Genomic DNA, 21,475 nt, shown 5'->3' with positions numbered 1-21,475 from the left:
TGGATTTACCCTTAAACAGCTGCTCCCAATCCGCGTTCCCTCGCTCCTGCTGAATTTTGTTATACTTGGCCTTTCCCCAATTTAACACTCTTCCTTTAGGACCCTCTCGTCTTTGTCCATGAGTATTTTAAAACTTAGGGAATTGTGATCGCTGTTCCCAAAGCAATCACCGACTGAAACTTCAACCACCTGGCCGGGGTCATTCCCCAATACCAGGTCCAGTATGGCCCCTTCCCGAGTTGGACTATTTGCATACTGCTCTAAAAGACTCTCCTGGATGCTCTTTACAAATTCTGTTCCATCTACGCCTCCAACATTACATGAGTCCCATTCAATGTTGGGGAAGTTTAAAATCTCCCATCACGACCACCCCTATTGCTCCTACATTGCTCTATAATCTGTCTACATATTTGTACCTCTACTTCACGCTCACTTTTGGGATGCCTGTAGTAAAGTCGCAACAATGTTACTGCACCCTTCCTATTTCCTAGCCCTACCCATATTGCCTCAGTACTCGAATCCTCCATAGTGCCCTCCTTAATCACAGCTGTGATATAATCTCTGACCAGTAATGCAACTCCTCCACCCCTTTTACCTCCCTCTCTATCCCTCCTGAAGCATTTAACCCCTGGGATATTTAGTTACCAATCTTGCCCTTCCCTCAACCAAGTCTCAGTAATACCAATACCATCATATTCCCAGGTACTAATCAAAGCCTTAAATTCATCTTCCTTACCTGCTACACTTCTCGCATTAAAACAAATGCACCTCAGACCACCTGTCCCTTTGCGTTCATCATCTCTTCCCTGTCTACTCTTCCCCTTAGTCACAATGAGTTTATTATCTAGTACCTCACTGGCTTTAGTTGCTGCCTCTTTACTGACCTCTAACTTCCTAATCTGGTTCCCATCCCCCTGCCACATTAGTTTAAAACCTCCCCAACAGTGTTAGCAAAAGCACCCCCTAGGACATTGGTTCCAGTCCTGCCCAGCAAGAACATCCATCTTCAGATAAGGACACCAAAGCCCCTTCATGAAATCATGCTGACTCTGCTTGATCAGATTATGACTTTCCAAATCCACTGATATTCTTTCCTTAATTGATTGTAATATTTTTTGAATAATTGAAGTTAGTCTAACGGGCTTGTTGTTGCCTCCATTTTACTACTTTCTCCTTTTGAACAAGGATACCTTATTGACAGTTTTCCAATCCTTTGACACAGTTCCAAAATCCGAGGATTCTTCAGAAAATGACGACCATTGCATCCGTGATCGCTGTAGCTATCTCCTGTCCAGGGGTACAAACCATCAGATCCAGTGGACTTGTCAGCCTTTAACCTCATTAGTTTACCAATAGTGATGGTGACTGTATTTAATTCCTTCCCCATATTTTTTATGATTTCAGGGATACTTATAGTATTCCTATTCCATACAAAATACCGATATAACTTCTCTCATTTCCTTGTTCTCCATAATTGGATTGGATTGGATTTGTTTATTGTCACGTGTACCGAGGTACAGTGAAAAGTATTTTTTTGCGAGCAGCTCAACAGATCATTAAGTACATGGGAAGAAAAGGGAATAACAAAAAATACATAATTGGGCAACACAAGATATACAATGTAACTACATAAGCACCGGCATTTACTTCCCCAGTTTCATTCTTTATGGGACCAATGTGTACTTTTACTTTGCTCTTCCTTTTGATATACTTAAAAAAGCTCTTATCTGTTTTTATGTTTCTTGCTAACTTGTCCTCAGTTTATTTTCTCCTCCTGATTATTTTTTTAAGTCCATCTTTACTGCATTCTGAATCTATCCCACTCTTCTGGCAAATGTTATTTATAGGCAAGCTTGTATGTTTCTGCTTTCAACTGAATGCCCTCTTTAACATGCTTAGTTTTAAAAAATAAATATTTTTAATGAAAGACTTTCATATTGTGACAGGCAAACAAATCTCACCCAAACCCCGGCTATACAGTTGTATCTGACAAGACAAAACAAACACAAAATCTAAAGGAAAAAAGGTAACAGATAGATATAATGCATCTTTAAATTTGTTCTCGACACTGTGCGACTAGACTATACACTTGTAGTATATATTTTACTCGTGTGGTACATATTTGCTGACTGTGACAGATGTGGTAACTTTATAGCTCAGGAAAGAAAAAATTGTGTGGGTGTTGGGGGGTGTGTGTGTTTACCACGAAAGGGCATGACTCCACTCTCACCCCCACAACATTGTACATGACCTCGAAAACGGTGGTCAGCTTGGGGAAGGACCGCAACATGTGGGTGTAGTTGGCCGGAGCCCCCAACACTGCTCGCACTTGTCCTCCACCTCCGTGAGGAACCCCTTCAGGTGTGCCCTATGCAACAGAGCAGCATGCAGAAAGGGGTAATCCCAGGCTAAAGAGGTGTGAATTGTCTCAAGCCAGGCTGTTAGTTGGATTTCGCAAGCCCAGCTCAGATGGTGGGCGGTGAATGTAATGCGACATGAATGGCATAATGAATGGCAGAGCAGGCTCGAAGAGCTGAATGGCCACCTCCTGCTTCTATTTTCTATGTATGTTTCTCTGTAACTCCATGCCGAGTTCCTCCTCCCATGTTTCCTGTGTCTCGTCCAGTGGGGCCCTTACCTTTTCTAACAGTCGTCCATATGTGTCAGTGCATTTACTGTTCTCTAACTCATCTTGCACTAACAGTCTGTCCAGTAGGGTGTGACTGGGTTCCAATCTCTTTGCGGAGCAAGTCTCAGCTGTAAGTACAAGAACAAAGTAATGTACAGCACAGGAACAGGCCCTTCAGCCCCTAAGCCTACACTGACCAGCCTGCCTGTCTAACCTAAAACCTTCTACACTTGTGGGCTCCGTATCCCTCTATTTCCATCCTATTCATGTATTTGTCAAGACACCCCTTAAAACATCACTATCGTAACTGTTTCTAACACCTCCTCCGGCAGCGAGTTCCAGGCACCCACTTCCCTCTTGTGTAACAAAAACTTCCCTCGCATATCCTCTAAACTTTGCTCCTCGTACCTTAAACATAAGTAATTGACTATTCCACCCTGGGAAAAAGATTCTGACTACCCACTCTGTCCATGCCCCTCATAATTTTGTAGACTTCTATCAGGTTGCCCCTCAACATGCGTCATTCCAGTGAGAACAAACAGAGTTTATCCAACCTCTCATAGCTAATGCCCTTCATGCCAGGCAACATCCTGGTAACCTCTTCTGTACCCTCTCCAAAGCCTTCACATCCTTCTGGTAGTGGGGCAACCAGAATTGAACACTATTCCAAGTGTGGCCGAACAAAGGTTCTATACAGCTGCAGCCTTGCATGCCAATTTCTATACTCGATGCCCCTGTCTGTTGAAGGCAGGCATGCCGTATGCTTCTTGACTGCCTTCTCCATCTCTCCCTTCTCCACTTGTGTTGTTGCCCCTTTAAGTAACCTGTGGACCTGTACACCTGGATCTCTCTGACTTTAAATACTCTTGAGGGTTCTACCATTCACTGTATATTCCCTACCTGCATTAGACCTTCCAAAATGCATTACCTCACATTTGTCTGGATTAAGCTCCATCTGCCATCTCTCCGTCCAAGTCTCCAAACAATCTAAATCCTGCTGTATCCTCTGACAGTCCTCATCGCTGTCCGCAATTCCACCAACCTTTGTGTCGTCCGCAAACTTGCTAATCAGACCAGTTACATTTTCCTCCAAATCATTTATATATACTACGAACAGCAAAGGTCCCAGCACTGATCCCTGCGGAACACCACTAGTCACAGCCCTCCAATCAGAAAAGCACCCTTTCATTGTTACTCTCTGCCTTCTATGACCTAGCCAGTTCTGTATCCACCTTGCCAGCTCACCTCTGATCCTGTGTGACTTCACTTTCTGTACCAGTCTGCCATGATGGACCTTGTCCAAGGCCTTACTGAAGTCCATATAGACAATATCCACTGCCCTACCTTCATCAATCATCTTCATCACTCCCTCAAACCTCAACACAAGTTATTGCAACATGACCTCCCCTTCACAAAACCATGCTGCCTGTCGCTAATATGTCTACTTGCTTCCAAATGGGAGTAAATCTTGTCTCAAAGAATCCTGTCCCATAATTTCCCTACTGATGTGAGGCTCACTGGCCTGTAATTTTCTGGATTATCCTTGCTGCCCTTAAACACAGGCACAACATTAGCTATTCTCCAGTACTCGGGGACATTACCTGTAGCCAGTGAGGGAACAAAGATTTCTGTCAAGGCCCCAGCAATTTCCTCCCTTGCCTCTCTCAGTATTCTGGGATAGATCCCATCAGGCCGTGGGGACTTTATACCTTTTTAAAAAAATAATTTCATTGGCATTTTCCTAGTTTTTGCTGAATAACAATTTAATATATATAGGGCACCTGATATTCACACATTGTGACGTTTCTTATTTACAAATTTTACATGCATTATGACATGGTGTCATATAAGGGCTTATCTACCTTAATGTTTTTAAAGACGCCCAGCACCACCTCCTTTTTGATCTCAATGTGACCCAGAAAGCTTGCACACCTTCCCCAGACTCATCTTCCACAAAGTCTTTCTCTTTGGTGAATATTGATGCAAAGTACTCATTTAGTACCTCACCCATTTTCCTCTTGCTCCATACATAGATTCCCTCATACATTCCCTCCCCTGAGTGGGCTAACCCTTTCCCTGGCTACCCTCTTGCTCTTTATATACATGTCAAAAGCCATGGGATTTTCCTTCATCCTGTTTGCCAATTACTTTTCGTGACCCCTTTTAGCCCTTCTGACTCCTTGCTTAAGTTCCTTCCTACTTTCAACAGTAACTTCATTGCAATGATAATGTAAACCTACTTGTGACAATAAAGATTCTTATTATTATTATTACTTCCCTTGTATTGCTCATGTGCTTTGCCTTCTAGCCTTTACAAATGCTTCCTTTTTCTTTTGGACTAGGCTCACAATATCCCTCGTTATCCAAGGTTCCCGAAACTTGCCATGCTTATCCTTCTTCCTCACAGGAATATGCTGGTCCTGAATTCCTATCAACTGACATTTGAAAGCTTCCCACAGGCCAGATGTTGATTTACACTCAAACATCTGCCCCCAATCCACATTCTTCAGTCCCTGCCTAATATTGTTATAATTAGCCTTCCCGAATTTAGCACCTTAAAGCAGGCATTTTCAAAGTAGAGGTCGCGACCCGCAGGTGGGTCGAGGGAGGATGTCGGGTGGATCGCGGAGCCATCCATTGTGGCTTTCCCGATCATGGGAATTCACGCGCAACAGCTGGCTTTTAACAATGCCGGCTGCGAGCGGCTTTAAAAATAACGGCCGTAACCAGCTAAAAAGATGCGGGGTGCAGTGCGCATGCGTGCCTGATCATCAATACAGATGCACGGAGCCCAGCGAGAAGCACCGCCTCCTCCTGATGTCAGCGTGCTGAACCAGGAGAAGATTAAAAAAAAAACTCAATGCAATCTTCCTGCCTGAAGCGAGGCAGAGAGCAGGTCACGTGCCCTGAACGCTGACATCACATGTTTTGGGCGCGATTGTGAATCCTCCATTTTGTCAGCAACAAACAAGTAAATGAGTACCAAGCAGGCTCCCCTCTCGCATTAACGGTAAGAGGAAATCCTGGTTCGCGAAGGTCGGCTGGCGTGGGTCGCGAAGGTTTGCTGGTTGGTAAAATTGGGTCCCAGGAAAAAAAGTTTGCGAAACGCTGCCTTAAAGTACTGGAGCTTGTTCCATTTCGGCAGCTGGATCTTCTCTGCTCATTCCCCTGAGGTCACTATTGTACCGTCTATGCACAAGTCCCTTATTGTCACCAACCCTTCATCTTCACATTTTGCAGGTGGCATCTATTTTGCAAACAAGTCACCAAGTTTGAAGTGGTGTCTGAGCTGGTTCCAGGTCCTTAGTGTGGCCGCCACCACCGGGCTACTCGAGTACTTGGTTGGGGGGGGGGGGAATTGGAGTGGGGGGGGGGGGGGGGGGGGAATTGGAGTGGGGTGGCGGCAAGTGCTTGAAGGGATGTCCCAACACAAAGTTACCTCCATCGGCACCCATTCCACCTCTGGCTGTCCCAGCCAGCCCCTAACTCTGCGTTTGCTTCCCAGTGATAGAATAGGAGGTTTAAACCCCCATATGCTGCCCTCTTTGTAGGATGTTTTTTTGGATTTTGGGGATCTTTCCAGCCCACAGAAATGCCACGATTAGCTCATCTACTTTGGAAGACTTTAGGGTTAAAGATCGGGAATGATCTAGATAGGAAGAGGAACCATGGAAGCATATTCATTCTTATTGTCTGCACTCTTCCCGCTAGGGTGAGCATGAACGCGCCCCACTCCGCAGTTCTCTCTTTACCTCCTCCGCCAGGCTAGACAGGTTCCACTAATGGAGCCATGTTCGGCCGTGATTTATCACCTAACTCCTGTATTCATCTTTCAAGACCTCAACCCTTTTTGAACCTATGTCATTGGTACCAATGTGTTCTGGCTCTTCACCCTCCCCCTCCAAAATGTTTTGTAGCTCTATCGCATCCTGTTCCCTAAGCACCAGCGAGGCAACATACCATCCCAAAATCACTTCTGTGGACACAGAAATGCATATCTGCTCCTTTTACTATTAAATCCTTTATCACTATAGCACCTTCCCTTTACCTCCTCATCTGCAGTTAAGCAACACATAGTGGCATGGACCTGTCTTTCACTGTATTCCACTGAGAAGCCATTAACCCCAACAGTATCCAAAGCAACATATCTGTTTGACGGGTTTGATCCCTGGGGATTCCTGCACTAACTGCCACTTTTACTCTGCCGGAAGTCACCCATTCCCTTTCTGGGGAATGACTTAGCCTGGGTGTGACTACCTCTCCAAGCGTGCTACCCACGAACGTTTGAGCCTCATGGATGCTCCAGAGTGACTCCAGCCCTGATTATATGGGTTTCCAGTTGCTGCCGCTGTAGACGTTTCCTGTGCACACATTCATTCTGGACATTTGGAACGTCCCTGCTTTCCCACATCATACAGGAGGTGCACTTGTTGCTTTTTTATCTTTATTAATAATAACCACAAGACGCGAGTATGTTCTGTGTATTGGACAAATGACCACACAACCAGTATATTAGTTCAATTACTGTTAATTATTAAACATAGGCTCGGCTCTCAGTAATAATCTACACACGGCTACACATTAAACTATACCGAACAGCTTAAATGACCTTTACTTAGCTTTCAAGTGACCGGCTCTTTGCAGGTTAGACAAGGCCTTTGTCTGAATCCCCACGTGTGGCGGCTGGAAGTCGTCAGGTACGTCTAGGCTGAGGATCGTCCTTCAGGTAGCGATCGCGAGTCCTTGAACTTGGCTGGTCGATGTGCTGCAGTTGGTGGGGCAGAGGCACCTCCCAAAAGAGTCAGAATTTTGGTCGCGCAGTTCTTCTTATCCTCCGATCTTTTGGGCGGTCCCAACCCTGGATCCAATTCATCGATAGGATTTTTATCACCCTAATCGATTCTGGCCAATTTGGGGCGGGTACCTTGATAGCTGGGCGGGTTCTAGTTGTTATTGTCCAAGACAAGTAGGCACTCGCAAATAAGGTAAATAGTGGCCCAAGTCTGTTACTGCTGCTATGTTTCAATCTGTGTCCCATTGTCCGGGGGAAATCGGTGATTGACCTTTAGCAGGTGCATGTTTCTGTGTAGGTCTGGTTTCCTCTGCACAATACACAGGGGCTGTGTATCGTCTGTGTCTCAACCTGACCACCATTCCCATTATCCTTTGTGGGCGGCCATTTTAGATGGCCATACACTGCAAGTGGCCAAGCTTCCTACCATCACTCTACTTACTACTTCCAAGTTCGAAAATGTTAATAGCACCAAGGACCTTCTTCTACTCCAGATGCTGACGCTGTAACAACAGACCGTGCCTGTGTTCTTGCTATTCTGTCAAATGGAAGAATAAATACTCACCAGTTCCTACCTACTAATCAGCACCCAGACTGCTTCACTGTAATGCTGGCCCCACAACATACTAATCAGTCTGTGAGGAGGGAGTAGGAAATGGAGTATCAGATGTGAGGAGAGAAGTGAATGTGGTAAAATCTCCAATTTTGAATATTTTGTGTCAAAGAAAGCAAATGGGATGAAAAGGCTGATTTCAGAACCTTGTGAGTCATTAGTGAGTAGAAGTTTGTGGTTTAGCCAGGAACAGAGAGAGACAAGTGACTTACATTCGGAACTCTCAAACCCCACTAATGTTATCCACCATTTACAAGTTATGTGAGCAGTGGTGAAACACTCCCTGTTTATCTGGATGGAGCAATTTCAACAAAATTTAAAAATTTGCTGATCTGTGCTCAATGACTGGACTTAATGTCCATACTTTCCACTGTAATTGTAATGCATACAACTCACCACCACGGCAACTCACCAAAGTTACTTTGACTGCATCTCCCTACCTTTCGATGTCCGTATTATGGATAGTAATAAGAGCAGCAAGTCAAGGAAAAGCCATCAACTTGAAGTCACTGAGGACAGCACGGTGGCGAACAGGTTAGCCCTGCTGCCTCACGCCGCCGAGACCCCATGTTCGATCCCGGCTCTGGGTCACTGTCCGCATGGAGTTTGCATAATCTCCCCGTGTTTGTGTGGGTTTCACCCCCAGAACCCAAAGATGTGTAGGTTAGGTAGATTGGCCACGCAAAATTGCCGCTTAATTGGAAAAAAAATTAATTGGGCACTCTATATTAAAAAAAAACTTAAAGTCACCATGACTTTAACATATGGGGCGGGATTCTCTGCCCCGCCGCGCCACATTTCTGCCCCGACCGGCTGGTGCGATTCTCCGTTACGCCGGCCAGTCAGTGGGGTTTCCCAAAGTGGGGCAGCCCCACGCTGTTGGGAAACCCCCGGGCACCGGTATAACGGAGAATCACGCTATCGGAGAATCCCGGCCATGGTGTTCTTCTTTCATTGTTACTGGATTAATACCTTTGAATTCCTTCCCTAGCAATATTGTATGAACACTGTCAACATGTGGACTACAGCAGTTCAAGAAAGAGGTCCACAATCAACTTCTTCGGGCAAATGAGGATGGGCAATAAGCTCATCTGCATTTTGAAAACACGTTTCTTTTTTAAGTTGAAATGGGGAAGATAATTGACATGTTTTGTGATGCTTTGTATAATGAACTTTGAGTTGACGAGATGACCAGAGATTTGTAGTGCTATTCAACTGGTACTTTTAATTTCAGTTGCTAACTTTCTTGGAACAGAAAGACCAAGTGTGCTAAATATTTTCTGATGGGCACTGTTGTCTATTTGCCCCAACTGTGATACGTTGACTGATGACACTTGCCTAACTCACTGAGTCAAATTGGCCTCCAGGGTGGAATATCTGATTTTTGCAGGAGTTTTTTTTAAAAATGCTCTTGGATATATTTTCTGTGTAGTTTTGCTATGATATTTGTGAGAATGTCTTGCCTTGGTGCCATTCAGAAATTACATGATAAATGCAGAAATGTTATCTGCAGTAGTACGAATAACTGAATCGACATTTTCTATACAATTACCAATAAGAGAATTATTTTTAAATTACCGGTGCAGTCAACATTAATACAGCTTGTATTGGATGAAAGTACCAATACATTAAATAAAAATTGCTTTAACATTTGAAGACTTGCCATTTTTATATTGAGGTTTCAAGCACCCCTTGCTTTTTAAAAAAAAAAAAATTTTTTTTTATTGAAAAAGGACACCGGCCTCTTTCGCCTCCTGCACTCCCGGCTCCACCGCAACTCGCACCCCTTGCTTCTTGATGACAAAAGTCCTCTTCAAACCATGTGAGAAATACCAGTGAACCATTTGTATCTCAATGCATAATTAGCTGCCAGATTTAAAAGGTAGACATACAGCCTGAAAAGAAATATCTTTTGGGTGTATTTCCAGCAGAAACTGCTGGAAGTACAAGCCATCTGATTTCCTGGTTTGATCACCTGATCTCCAGCAATTGACCGATAGATATAGCTCCGAATAAATTATTTTAAGCGATCGTTGACTTTCTTCAATTCTCTGTGTTTCTAGTGAAGTCAATGCTCGTTTGGATGCAGTTACTGAAATTCTGACATCGGAGTCCATTGTCCTGGCAAAGACCAAGAACCTGCTGCCGAAGCTCCCTGATCTGGAGAGAGGAATCTGTAGCATTTATCACAAAAAGGTAGATGCACAAAATGAGTGAGGACCAATGTCAGTTCATGCTTTCGTGGAGTCTTTGGAAAATAGTCAGAAGAAACAGATCATAATTTTTATGTATACAAGGCAAAATAAGGGAATCAGGGGTTATGCGAAGAAAGCAGGAGAATGGGAATGAGAAACATATCAGCCGCGGCAAGGTGTATTGATGGGCCGAATGGCCTAATTCTGCTCCTATGTCTTGTAGTCTTAGAAGTAACTAGTGACCACACAAGGCTAAATTTCTACATCAGCCACACATCCCCATCCTAGCTGTATTGTACACCAGTTGGTGAAGAATACAATTGAAACCAATTTTTGCACAGTATGAATTATTAAAAGTGGTAGGAGGAAAAAGGTTTGCACACAGTGGGTGGCGAGGTTCTGAAATGCACTGCCTGTGTGTGTGGTGGAGGCATTCAAAAGGGAATTAGACTGTTTTCTGAAAAGGAAGAATGTGCAAGTTTTGATTCTGTAGTCATTTGCACAGCTACAGATTACTATCACAGAGGAGCAACCACAGAGGAGCACAAGTGAATCCTAAGTGCTACCCTGTCCAGCCCCCTCATTATTTTGAATGTTTCAATGAGATCACTCGCATTTTGCTCAATCTTTCATTGGATAATCCTCTCATCTCAGGAGTAAAGCTGGTCAATCTTTTTTGCATTTTCTCTAAGATAATTGTTTATTTTTGGTGATTAAAGAGATCAGATCTATATGCAGGGCTTCAGGTGTTGGCTCACCAATTCCTTGCATAATAGTCACAAAACTGCCATACTCTTATGCTCCAACCCACTTGCAATACAGATTTGGATACCATTTGCCTCTAATTGTTTGATGTACCTGCATGCTAGCTTTCTGTCATTCGCGAACTGGAATCTCAAATTCCTTTGAAATATCTTCTTTTTAAAAAAAAATTAAAAAAATTCTGTTCTTCATTCTCGATCTGTCACTTTAATTCTTAATCACTTAACCAGCTTAGAATCTATGACTGCCTCTTTGCATCCTCCTCGCAGCTTACCTTTCCACCTAACTTTGTCAATGCAAGTGGCTAAGTTTACTCATTCTGCAGTAGTCTGTCAGCACCCAGTTTCTTCCACTGTGGGATGTTAAGACAGCATTTGTCCTGCACTTTGTCCAGAACATGGCCAAATGTAGCTAATTGCCACCATGATTGTGCTGCAAGATATTTCCTCTTGTTTCATAGTAACGCATAGTTGGTGAATTCTTGCTCTGCAATATTAGCTATATGAGGATGTTATTTGATTTGTAAAAAATGTCTGTGACTGTTATTTTAGCAGGTACATTATCTCATTTTTAAAAAAACTCATTTTTCATGCAAGTAGAAGCCAGCGAGGTTCTGTAGTGATGGATTTAAAAATCTGTTTGGCAGCGTGATTTCACCCCAATATAACTTTTTGACTAAATTCAGCTGTTGAAAATGACATTACATTTTTAAACCTTGAATATTTCACACTGTGTTTGGATGCCCAGTGTGGTGATTGCTAATTGGTATCAGATGTCTTGCGTTGCCTCTGCCCAGAACCCTCATCTCCCATATTGCCTTTCCATGGAGCGGCAGAATGGAATAAGAGTCTGCTTGCGGGCCTTTCCTTTGCTTTTGGTATTAATTTATATTCCGTAAAAGAATTAAACGGGTCTGCTTTTCATCTTGAGTGCTAGTTGAAGGCACCAGTACATCATCCCAGGCAAAGCACTGCAACTAATCATGTGTTTGTCAAAGTTCCTAACCAATGAATTCATTTTCTTTTAGTGCTCCACATGGGAGTTCTACCAGTTGGTCCGCACTTTAACAAATTTGGAAGTGGGCTTCCAGGCACTGCTTCCAGCTGCTGAGGATCAGTTAACTTCATCCCTTCTTCGTAGTGTTCTTTTGGAGCTGCCACAGCTGTTGGACCCTGTGCACCATTATTTGAAGATTTTGGATGAAAGTGCAGCCAAGTACGTTCGGGTGGAAAGATTCCATACTTGTAATTTAGTACTTGCAACCTGGTTGTTGAATTAACCTGCTTCTTTATTGTGAATGTTGAGTATGAGCAGAATTTTTCTTAATACTTTGATTCTTTGAGATAGAAATTGGATCTAGCTTTTCTGTTTTGTTTTTTTAGACGAGAAATGGCAAACAGAACGAGTTGTGTATGGCGAAGACCCGTGCCAGAGAGACAGTTGAAATATGTCTCGCCCCATATCTCTTCTTTAGGCAGTAGGGCCCTCCTGAGGGCCCCTACCATCAGCAATTGCCCCATGCATATTCTTCTTTATTCTCCACACTTCCAACCTAGATTTAGCCAATTTGCTCCAGCAAGGAAATTGGCCCACATTGGTTTGTGGGGAAGTGGAGAGTTGCTTCTGGAAGCACTAGAGGCACCAGCAACTCATACAGTTATTAGATTGAGCCCCACCGCCCAGTTTTGGGCCAGCCTTGAGCCTTCCTGGATCTGTGTTTGTACATGAAAATTAGACATGCAGATTAATTCCCCCACTTTCATTTTTGCTTATACAGTCCAGAAGCCCTGGGAAATATAATTTATTTTGTTAACAACATTTCAATTGGTCTAATTTCACTAAGTTGCACTTCCTGATTGTGAGTAAAGCATGTTGTTCAACCTTTTGAGTCACCAGTAGGGGGAAAAATTGATTTTGAAAAAGCAATACAGTTTTGGCACCTTTTTTCCTTGTTTTTGAAAAAAGATCCAACAATGCAAATCCATTTCCTCTGCTTTCGTGAAGGTTGACCCTAAATTTGGTGCATCAGCAGTCGAGGGACTTAAGGGTTGACGTTATCAGGGCAGCTTTGGAGTTGAATTTTAACGAGTCATTCAGTCAACGCAGAAATTCTTTAATTTTCTTTTTAACTTAATGTTTTGCTCTCCCGCTCCCCCAGCACCCCCGGAGATAAAAGGAGCCTTGCCAAGACTTCCATTTTAGACACAGGGTGGAAACCTTGTTGCTTTCCTTTCTTTTCTCTTCCTCCCCACCCGTATAATCTCTAGATCTGATTGTTTTCCAAAATAATCCTGGCTCAGTTTCGCTGACAGCATATGGCCAAAAATATTAATCCCACTACTGCTTTTGGCCTCTAATGACTTCAGATTGGCAGAGAACCAACTAGTGCGCTACTTTAAAAAAAAAACAACGTGATTACAATGGAAATTTAAAATGAGATTAATCATCGTCAACATAAGTCAAATATTGTACTGAAATTAAGTTCCTGTAAGTATCCCTCTTTGTGACTTGAGCAATGGTAAACTTACTGTAGACAGAAAATAATTGACATAGATATTGTACATAATAGTGAATTTATTCAGTGTTTGATACACTTCATGTGTTTCACATGTTGAAAGAAAATTACTACATTATCATAGCTTGTGTCTGGTCATCTTTACAGGACAGGTGATAAGACGCAGCTCTTTACAGACCTCAATGAGTTCCCTGTAATACAGCAGCTAAAGCTGGAGATTCAGAATGTGCTTTCCAAACTGCAGGAGCATCGCAGGGAGATCCGATTGATTCTGAGAAAACCGTCTCTAGATTATGTGACAGTTTCGGGGCAAGAGGTAAACTGAGTTTGATTTAATCAGGTTGGAAGATTCTGCTGATTATTTTAAATGAATCCACTGAGGATGAAGTTCCATTTGTTTCCCATTACTAATGCAATGTGATTTTGTGCACTAAATATGATCCAGTCATGAGTCAGGCATTTCAAACTAGTATCCAATTTTAGACAATTAATTTGTAGAAAAAGGTCCATGATTGTTGTCTTTAATAAAAAAAAAAAAAAAAAAAATTTATTCAACTCTTTCCCTCCCTTCCCCCTCCAATGACCTTGGACATGGCCTCGAAGAGAGTGGTCCAGAATCCGATCAGTCTTGGGCAGGATCAGAATATGTGGGAGTGGTTGGCCGGATCACCTTTGACATTGCTCACAGCTGTCTTCTGCTCCCGGGAAGAAATTGCCCATCCGTGTCCTTTGTCAGGTGTGTCCTGTGCACCACCTTCAGTTGCCTCAGGCTCAGTCTCATGCACGAGGAAGTGGTTCTTCCTCCCACCTCTCTCTCGTTTCGTTCAGCAGGGGACTGACCTCTTCTAGCAGTCATCCATATATGTCTAAGCAACCCCTCTCCCCAAACTTGTCCTGTGATGTCAGTCTATGTGGCAGGGTGTGTCTGGGTAACCAGGGCATACGAGGGGACCTCTTTTTTGAGGAGGCCGCTTATCTGAAGGTACTAGAGCTCTTTCCCTTTCGTGAGCAGGAACTTCTCTGTTAATTTCCTCATAGTTGCCACTCTACAAGCCCCTGACCCTCAACACCCCTTCCTCCCTTCTCCCGGTTTTATATGGGGCGTCCACTTTGGCCAAGGAAAATCTGTGGTTTTTAAAGGAAGGAGCTGAGTCGGACATGTCTGTTAGCTTGAAATGGTGCCTAAGCTGGTTCCAGGCTTTCAATGAAGTGACCACGACTGGGCTCATCGAGTACTTGGTTGGGGGAATGGGAGTGAGGCGGTGACCAGTGCCTGCAGGTATGTCCCTACACAGGACGCTTCTTCTATCTACACGCATTCCTCCCATGGCTTCCCCAGCCAACCCCTCACCATTTCCGCATTCGCTGCCCAGTAGAAGATCAGTAGGTTTGGCAATGACAAGCCCCCTGATAGCACCCTCTCTGCAAGACAGTTCTTCGGATCCTGAGGTTCTTTTCCTGCCCACAAAAAGGCCGTGATTAGTTTGTCTACCTTAACGAAGAAGGATTTGGTGATGAAGATCGTGAGTTACGCAAATACGAAGAGGAACCTTGGCAGGACGTTCATCTTTATTGTCTATACTCTCCTCACCAGGGAGAGTAGGAGTGAGTCCCATCTCTGCCGGTCCCCCTTCACCACCTCCACCTGGAGAGACTGGGTTCCACTTGTGGAGCCGGGTCCAATTGTTGGATATCTGGACCCCCAGGTATCTGAACTTGGTTTGGGCCAGTTTGAACAACAGTGTCCCCAGTTATGCTTCTTCCCCCTGGGGTTCACCAGGAAGATTTCGCTCTTGATCAGGTTTAATTTGTATCTCAAGGAGACTCCGAACTAACTCAGGTGGTCCAATATCTTTCCCATGCTGGCTATGGGGTTCGAAACGTAGAGCAGAAAGTCATCTGCATAGAGAGACTCTCTGCTTCCTGTCTCCTCTCTGAAAGCCTCTTCAAACCAACGGTGATCTGAGAGCGATGGGCAGCGGCCCAATTGCCAGAGCTGAGAGCAGCAGGGACAACAGGCATCCCTGCCTTCCTCTGTGCAGCCGGAAGTACTTTGAGCTGATGGTGTTCGTCCGTATGCTCGCCATAGGAGCGCTGTACAGCAGTTTCACCTATGAGGTGAACACTGGCTTAATCCATTCCTCAATGAGGTACTTCCATTCCACCCGGTCGAAGGTCTTCTCTGCGCCCAGGAGATGATCACCTATGGTGTCTCCTCCCTGGGTGGGGACATGGCCATGTTCATGTCTGACGTTTGCCTTCAGCCGTCTGCCCTCAACAAACCTATTCTGATCTTCCACGACCACCTCTGGCAACAACTCTCCAGTCGTCTCGCCAGAACCTCTGCCAGGAATTTTGCGTCAAGTTTTCAGGAGTGAGATGGGTCTGTATGACCCACACTCTGCCAGGACTTGTCTTTCTTCAGAATCGGTGAAATTGAGGCCTGTGCCAGCATGAGCGGCAGGGCCCATATGACAGTGAATGCACGCAAGTGCTGCTTTGGTCCACCGGTAACTTATCAGGTCAAAGAACAAAAGAACAATACAGCACAGGAACAGGCCCTTCAGCCCTCTAAGCCTGCGCCGACCATGGCACCTGCCTAAACTAAAACTTTATGCACTTACGGAGTCTGTATAGTCAGGCAAATTAAATGGAAAGCAGATTCAAAATGCGCCTGGGAAGAGGGATCTGGTGTCTTTGTTCATGAATCGCAGGTTAAAATGTAATAAGAAAGGCAAATGGAATGTGAGCATTTATTGCAAAAGGACTATAAAAGTCGAGACGTGTTGTTGCAACTATTGTTCCTCCTTATATGAGGAAAGATGTGGTGGCATTGGAAGCAGTTCAGAAGCAGTTCAGAGGAGTTCACCAGATTGATTCCGGTGGATGAAGGGGTTAGCGTATGAGGAGAGATTTATCAGTTTGGTCTAATACTCGCTGGAGTTTAGGAGAGGCGATCTGATCGAGGTATATAAAATACTAAAAGGGATTGAAATATAGACCAAATGTTCCCCCTTGTGAGGTAATCTCGAATAAGAGGACACAGATATAGGTTGAGAGGCGGTAGATTTAAAACTGAGATGAGGAGGAACTACTTCTCGCAGAGGGTGGTGAATTTGTGGAACTTGCTGCCCCGTAGTGCAGTGGAGTCTAAATCATTAAATACTTTCAGGAGGGAGATAGATATATTTCTGATCTTTTAAAAAACGGGTTAAAGAGATACGGGGAACAAGTAGGGAGGTGGATTTGAGACCAGGAAGAGATCTGATTGAATGGCGGAGTAGGCTCAAAGGGCTGAATTTCATACTTCTGCTCCTAATTCCTATGTTCCTATGAACTCCACTTGGCCAGGTTGGCACCAATGCCCTGGTGGACATGGATGGTGTGTCCTTTCAATTTGCAAGACAGTGTGTTCGTCACCCAACTCTGATACGTTCCTTGTCTTGGTTTTTGTGTAACTTGACGATTGCTGTCAGCGGTGGTTCCTCCTGTCGCGGCTTCTGGTGGAGCTACCTGTGGACCCGGTCTATCTCTGGGGTTTGGTGAAGCCCTCTTCCTTGACCAGCTTCCCGAGCATCCTGAACATGAATTCGGTTCGGCTCCTACCTTCTGTGCCCTCTGGTAGCTCGACGATCCAAAGGTTTTGGCACTGGGACCTGTCTCCTGGTCATCTATCTTGGCCTTCAGTGGTCTTTTGGGTCGATGCCAACCTCTTTTTTTTTCAGCAATCTGTTAGTCTTGCTCAGTGGCACAGTGATTAGCACTGCTGCCCACGCCGCTGAGGATCCGGGTTTGATCCCGGCCATGGGTCACTGTCTTGTGCCTACATTCTCCCTGTGCCTACGTGGATTTCACCCTCACAATCCAAAAATGTGTAGGTTAGGTGGATTGGCCACGCTAAATTGTCCCTTAATTGGTAAAAAAAATAATTGGGTACTCTAAATTTATTTTTTAAATGTCTTGCTTGGTGACCATTTCTCCACTTCCCAGATCATCGCATCTTGGGCCTCCAGCTGTCACTCAACCCTGTCCATCGACCCATCTATCGGGGCCAGCGTGGCCTTCATCGCCACGATTAGGCCCTTCTTTTCTGCCTGACTATGCTTTTGGAGTTCTAGCGAGATGAGCTCCATTAGCCTCTTTGCCGACGATTGGGACAGCGTTGGCGACTCTGCTGGTTCCGGAATGTTCAGATTTGTGTTGCGAGGCAGGGTACCCCCCCCCCGCACCGATATTGGGGGTCTTCTCTCCCTGCTTTTGCCCTCCTTGCATCCTGTCTGGTGGTTAACCGGCATTCCAAATCGGTTAAGTTGTTGATGGGGGTCTGATTAGCGTGATTTTTTTTACAGATTTGGTGCCCGTTCCTCGGGTCAAAAACAAAGTTTCCAGGCAGAAGCCACCTTTCGTGCAACCGCTCAACTCACGGCCGCCAACGGAAGTTCCACGATTGTCTTCTAATGGTAGCTAAGAATGGCCAGCTCATAGGATCTTTCTAGCATCGCCCACCCATGTCTCCAGGACAAAGAAATTCAGAAACATCTGACTCTCATCCTGATATATGAAACCTAAATTGTGGTTTGATCATTTGTGCTCGGAGGTCTTTGGCAAAAACATCAATTACGTCCCAGACAATCGAGGTCAGCAGGACCTCAGAATGGCATTAAGTAATTTTGTGTACTGCATACCATAGTGCGAGTACATTCTGATAAAGGTCAGAGCATTTTGCCTTGGGGATTTTCTGTCTACTATTACTGCTTGTTGAGATCGTGCAATTTTTTTGTCATTTTTATTAATCCCTGCTCTATGTGATAGTAACGTGGGAAGGAATTGCAGTAGTTATATGTGGTACAAGTAGCAATGGGAAAAGAGTTTAACTAGAATTAGTTTACGGGTATTTATTCTGTTTCTGTATTTTGTGGAAGATACAGAAATCAAATTGAATGCTTTTCAGCAAACCTAAAAATTAGAATAGTTATCAATTCCAGCTGAGTTCAAAATAGCATATGAATTATTCATGTGACAACATGTCTGTTCTGTTTTTGTTCCTTTTAAACAATGTCTTTTATAATTCTGTGTATGGAGCTATTTGCCATCGAAGAAGTAAAATCAAATCAAGCAACAGTCTGCTTCTTGAACACGTTCTTTCAAAGAATGCGCAACTTGCTTAGACAGTATGGTAAATGGTGCAACTATCTACTAACAGAGGAAAACATACTTCTTCATTTAAAATACAGTTGGGTGCCATAATGAGAGAGCTTGTATACTAGAGGAGTGAGTTTTGTGTGGTGTAGACACCGATGGAAGAGCCACTGGCAGATTCTTTGTTGTTTGGTACAGTGTGATTGGACCATGAGGATTTTACTAACTAAATCGAAGCAGCTTTTTATTTTTGTTCTAGGTAATGATTATCATGTGACGGTTTCGGCATGTATAGAGGTGCCATAGGGCTAAAATGTTCACATTTACACCATGTAATGTTACCTGTGGTTGAGAAATGTGGTTGACCCTGCCCTGTGTCCTCTTTCCCCCATTCGTGGTTGGGAGGTTACAGTCATGGAATCGACCTATTTGTTTCACAAGTCATAATCTGAGCATGAATTGAAACTTGCACATGGGGTGGGGCACTCGGTAGGGGGATGGGGACAATTTCCAAGAGGTTTTCCCAGTTTTCTGCTGTAATTTCATGGGAAGATCAGTGGAAACCCTGAAACAAATGACACCGTTGAAACTCAGCACTGCTGAATAAAAGTCAATAATGACCAGTTACGGGAATGTTCCGAATGGGTGCAAGGAAGGTGGCTCTCCTCCAAGGAAATGGAATGTGGGCAATTTTTTTATCCAAAATAGCCCGCCAGAACCTAGGGAGGAGGAAAACAGCCACCTCATCACCCTCTTAAACCTACAAGCGAAGATGTAAGATATTTGCTAAATTGTCAAACAACAGCTGCAACAGAGGCCGCAAGGAAACAAAAGGCAACAGGAGCCTGGAGAAACCGGCGAGCAAGACGGCGGACCCATGAGGCGAGGAAGCCGGGAGGCAGGCACCTGAAGGAGAGGGGGGCAACAAGCCATGCAAGGAACTCCTCTTCGCCAGATAGCGGCTGGAGGAGGTTCCTCACCAGGGACCTAAAGGAGCTCAAGGAGGACAAGGCTTGGAATCCAAGCAGCAGTCAAGGTGGTGGTCATTGAAGCACTGACCGCCATGCAGGTGGCCTTTGACAAAGTGTAGAGGCCCAGAGGAGCACAATCGGGGAGCTAGAAAAGGCCTCCATGGACCAGTGACCGCATCTTCGGCCCAGAGGCGGAAATAGCAAGGTTAGTGGCGACCCATGGAACCTTAAGGGGAAGGTGGAGTGGAGGATGAAGAGAACCCGTTGAGAAGCCAGAACCTCGGAATACTGGCACTGCCTGAGGGAATCGACAGCAAAAATCCCACGGACTACGTGACCCTGGGAAAGAGAAGAGACAGCTTCTCAAGCCCGCCATAGATAGATGGGGCACACAGGTTGCTCTGGCCAAAACCCATGGCCGGGAACAGCTGAGGGCAATAATTGCGAAGATGCACCAGTACCAAGACCAGGAGAGAATCCTGCGATGGGCCAAGCAGCTGAGAACCTGCAACTGGGAGTGACACCAGATAAGAATATATCAGGGTATTGGGACAGACCTGGCGAAACGCTGGGCCGAGTCAACCGAGCAAAGGCGGTCCTGTTCAAAAGTGCGGTGAAGTTTGGGATGCTCTACCCAGCCAAGCTATGGGTAAGTTTCAGGGCAGGGAGCACTATTTTACGGCCCCTGCAGAAATGGATGGGTTTGTCCAAAAGAACAGGCTCGGAACGTTGCAGCAGAAACGGGTAACCCCGATAGACTAAAAGACAATTTGTGCGGACTGCACAGCCTCATTCTGAAACTTAAAGCTAAGGCACGCAAAAGAGGGGTGAGGACAGCGGGGCGCAGGAAATAGAGAGGAAGAGGGGAAAGGGAAGAAAAACAGCGGCGTAGGAAAGGCCAAACCCAGAAGGAGGCCACCACATTACCAGGAAAGCTAGCGCCAGGAGATATGAGCGAGGGGCTGCTCAGTTGCTCCAAAAACACATCCTGCTATCTTGCCTTTTGCACCATTAGAATTCTTCATCCCTTAATGGCACCATTAACGCTCCCTTTTGTCTTATGTCATATCCCCTTTGCCCCGACCTTGCAAGGATAGTCCAGGAAATTACAGGCTGGGGAGTCTTGCATCAATGGTAAGGCAATTATTGGAGAGGATTCTTCGAGACATGATTAATTTCCATCTGGAAGCAAATGGATGTATTAGCAAGAGGCAGCATGGTTTTGTGAAGGGGAGGTCTTGTCTCACTAACTTGATTGAGTTTTTTGAGGAAGTGATGAAGATGATTGATGAAGGGAGGGTAGTGGATGTTGTCTATATGGACTTCAGTGAGGCAAGGTACCCCATGACAGACTAGTATAGAAGGTGAAGTCACCTTCGGATCAGAGGTGAGCTGGCGAGATGGATACAGAACTGGCTAGGTCATAGAAGACAGGGTGGCAGTGGAAGGGTGCTTTTCTGAATGGAGAGTTGTGACAAGTGGTGTTCCGCAGGGATCCGTGGTGGGACTGTTGCTGTTTGTAGTATATAAAAATGATTGGGAAGAAAGTGTAATATGTCTGATGAGTAAGTTTGTGGATGATACAACGGTTGGTGGAATTGCGGATAGTGATGAGGGCTGTCAGAGGATGCAGCAGGATATACATCAGTTGGAGACTGAAAGGCCATGGCAGGATTATTGAAAAACATTCAAGATCTCTAAAACAAATTCCATAGAACTATCACGTTGCAATGCCTTTGCCCTGAAGCCCAGGCGGCCAGAAACCCGGGGCTCAGCCGGGGAGGGGGAAACCCAACATAGCTATCCACCTTCAACCCCTCACATCGAGCATGACAGACAGGACTGCGTAAGACCAATGG

General features: G+C 44.8%; 1 protein-coding gene across 3 annotated transcripts in view; it reads left to right on the top strand.

Moving 5' to 3' along the window:
* msh3 (mutS homolog 3 (E. coli)) overlaps nt 1-21,475 on the top strand; it is a 378,564-nt gene that overhangs the window by 142,078 nt on the left and 215,011 nt on the right. For all 3 annotated transcript variants that reach the window (XM_038805383.1, XM_038805384.1, XM_038805385.1), the window contains exons 13-15: nt 10,098-10,230; nt 12,019-12,206; nt 13,654-13,822. In XM_038805383.1, the coding sequence (XP_038661311.1) occupies nt 10,098-10,230; nt 12,019-12,206; nt 13,654-13,822 (490 nt within the window). The remainder of the gene's footprint in view (nt 1-10,097; nt 10,231-12,018; nt 12,207-13,653; nt 13,823-21,475) is intronic.

Source organism: Scyliorhinus canicula, chromosome 8 (genome assembly GCF_902713615.1).
Source record: "Scyliorhinus canicula chromosome 8, sScyCan1.1, whole genome shotgun sequence".
Lineage (NCBI taxonomy): Eukaryota > Metazoa > Chordata > Chondrichthyes > Carcharhiniformes > Scyliorhinidae > Scyliorhinus > Scyliorhinus canicula.
This window is presented reverse-complemented; position numbering and strand designations above follow the sequence as displayed.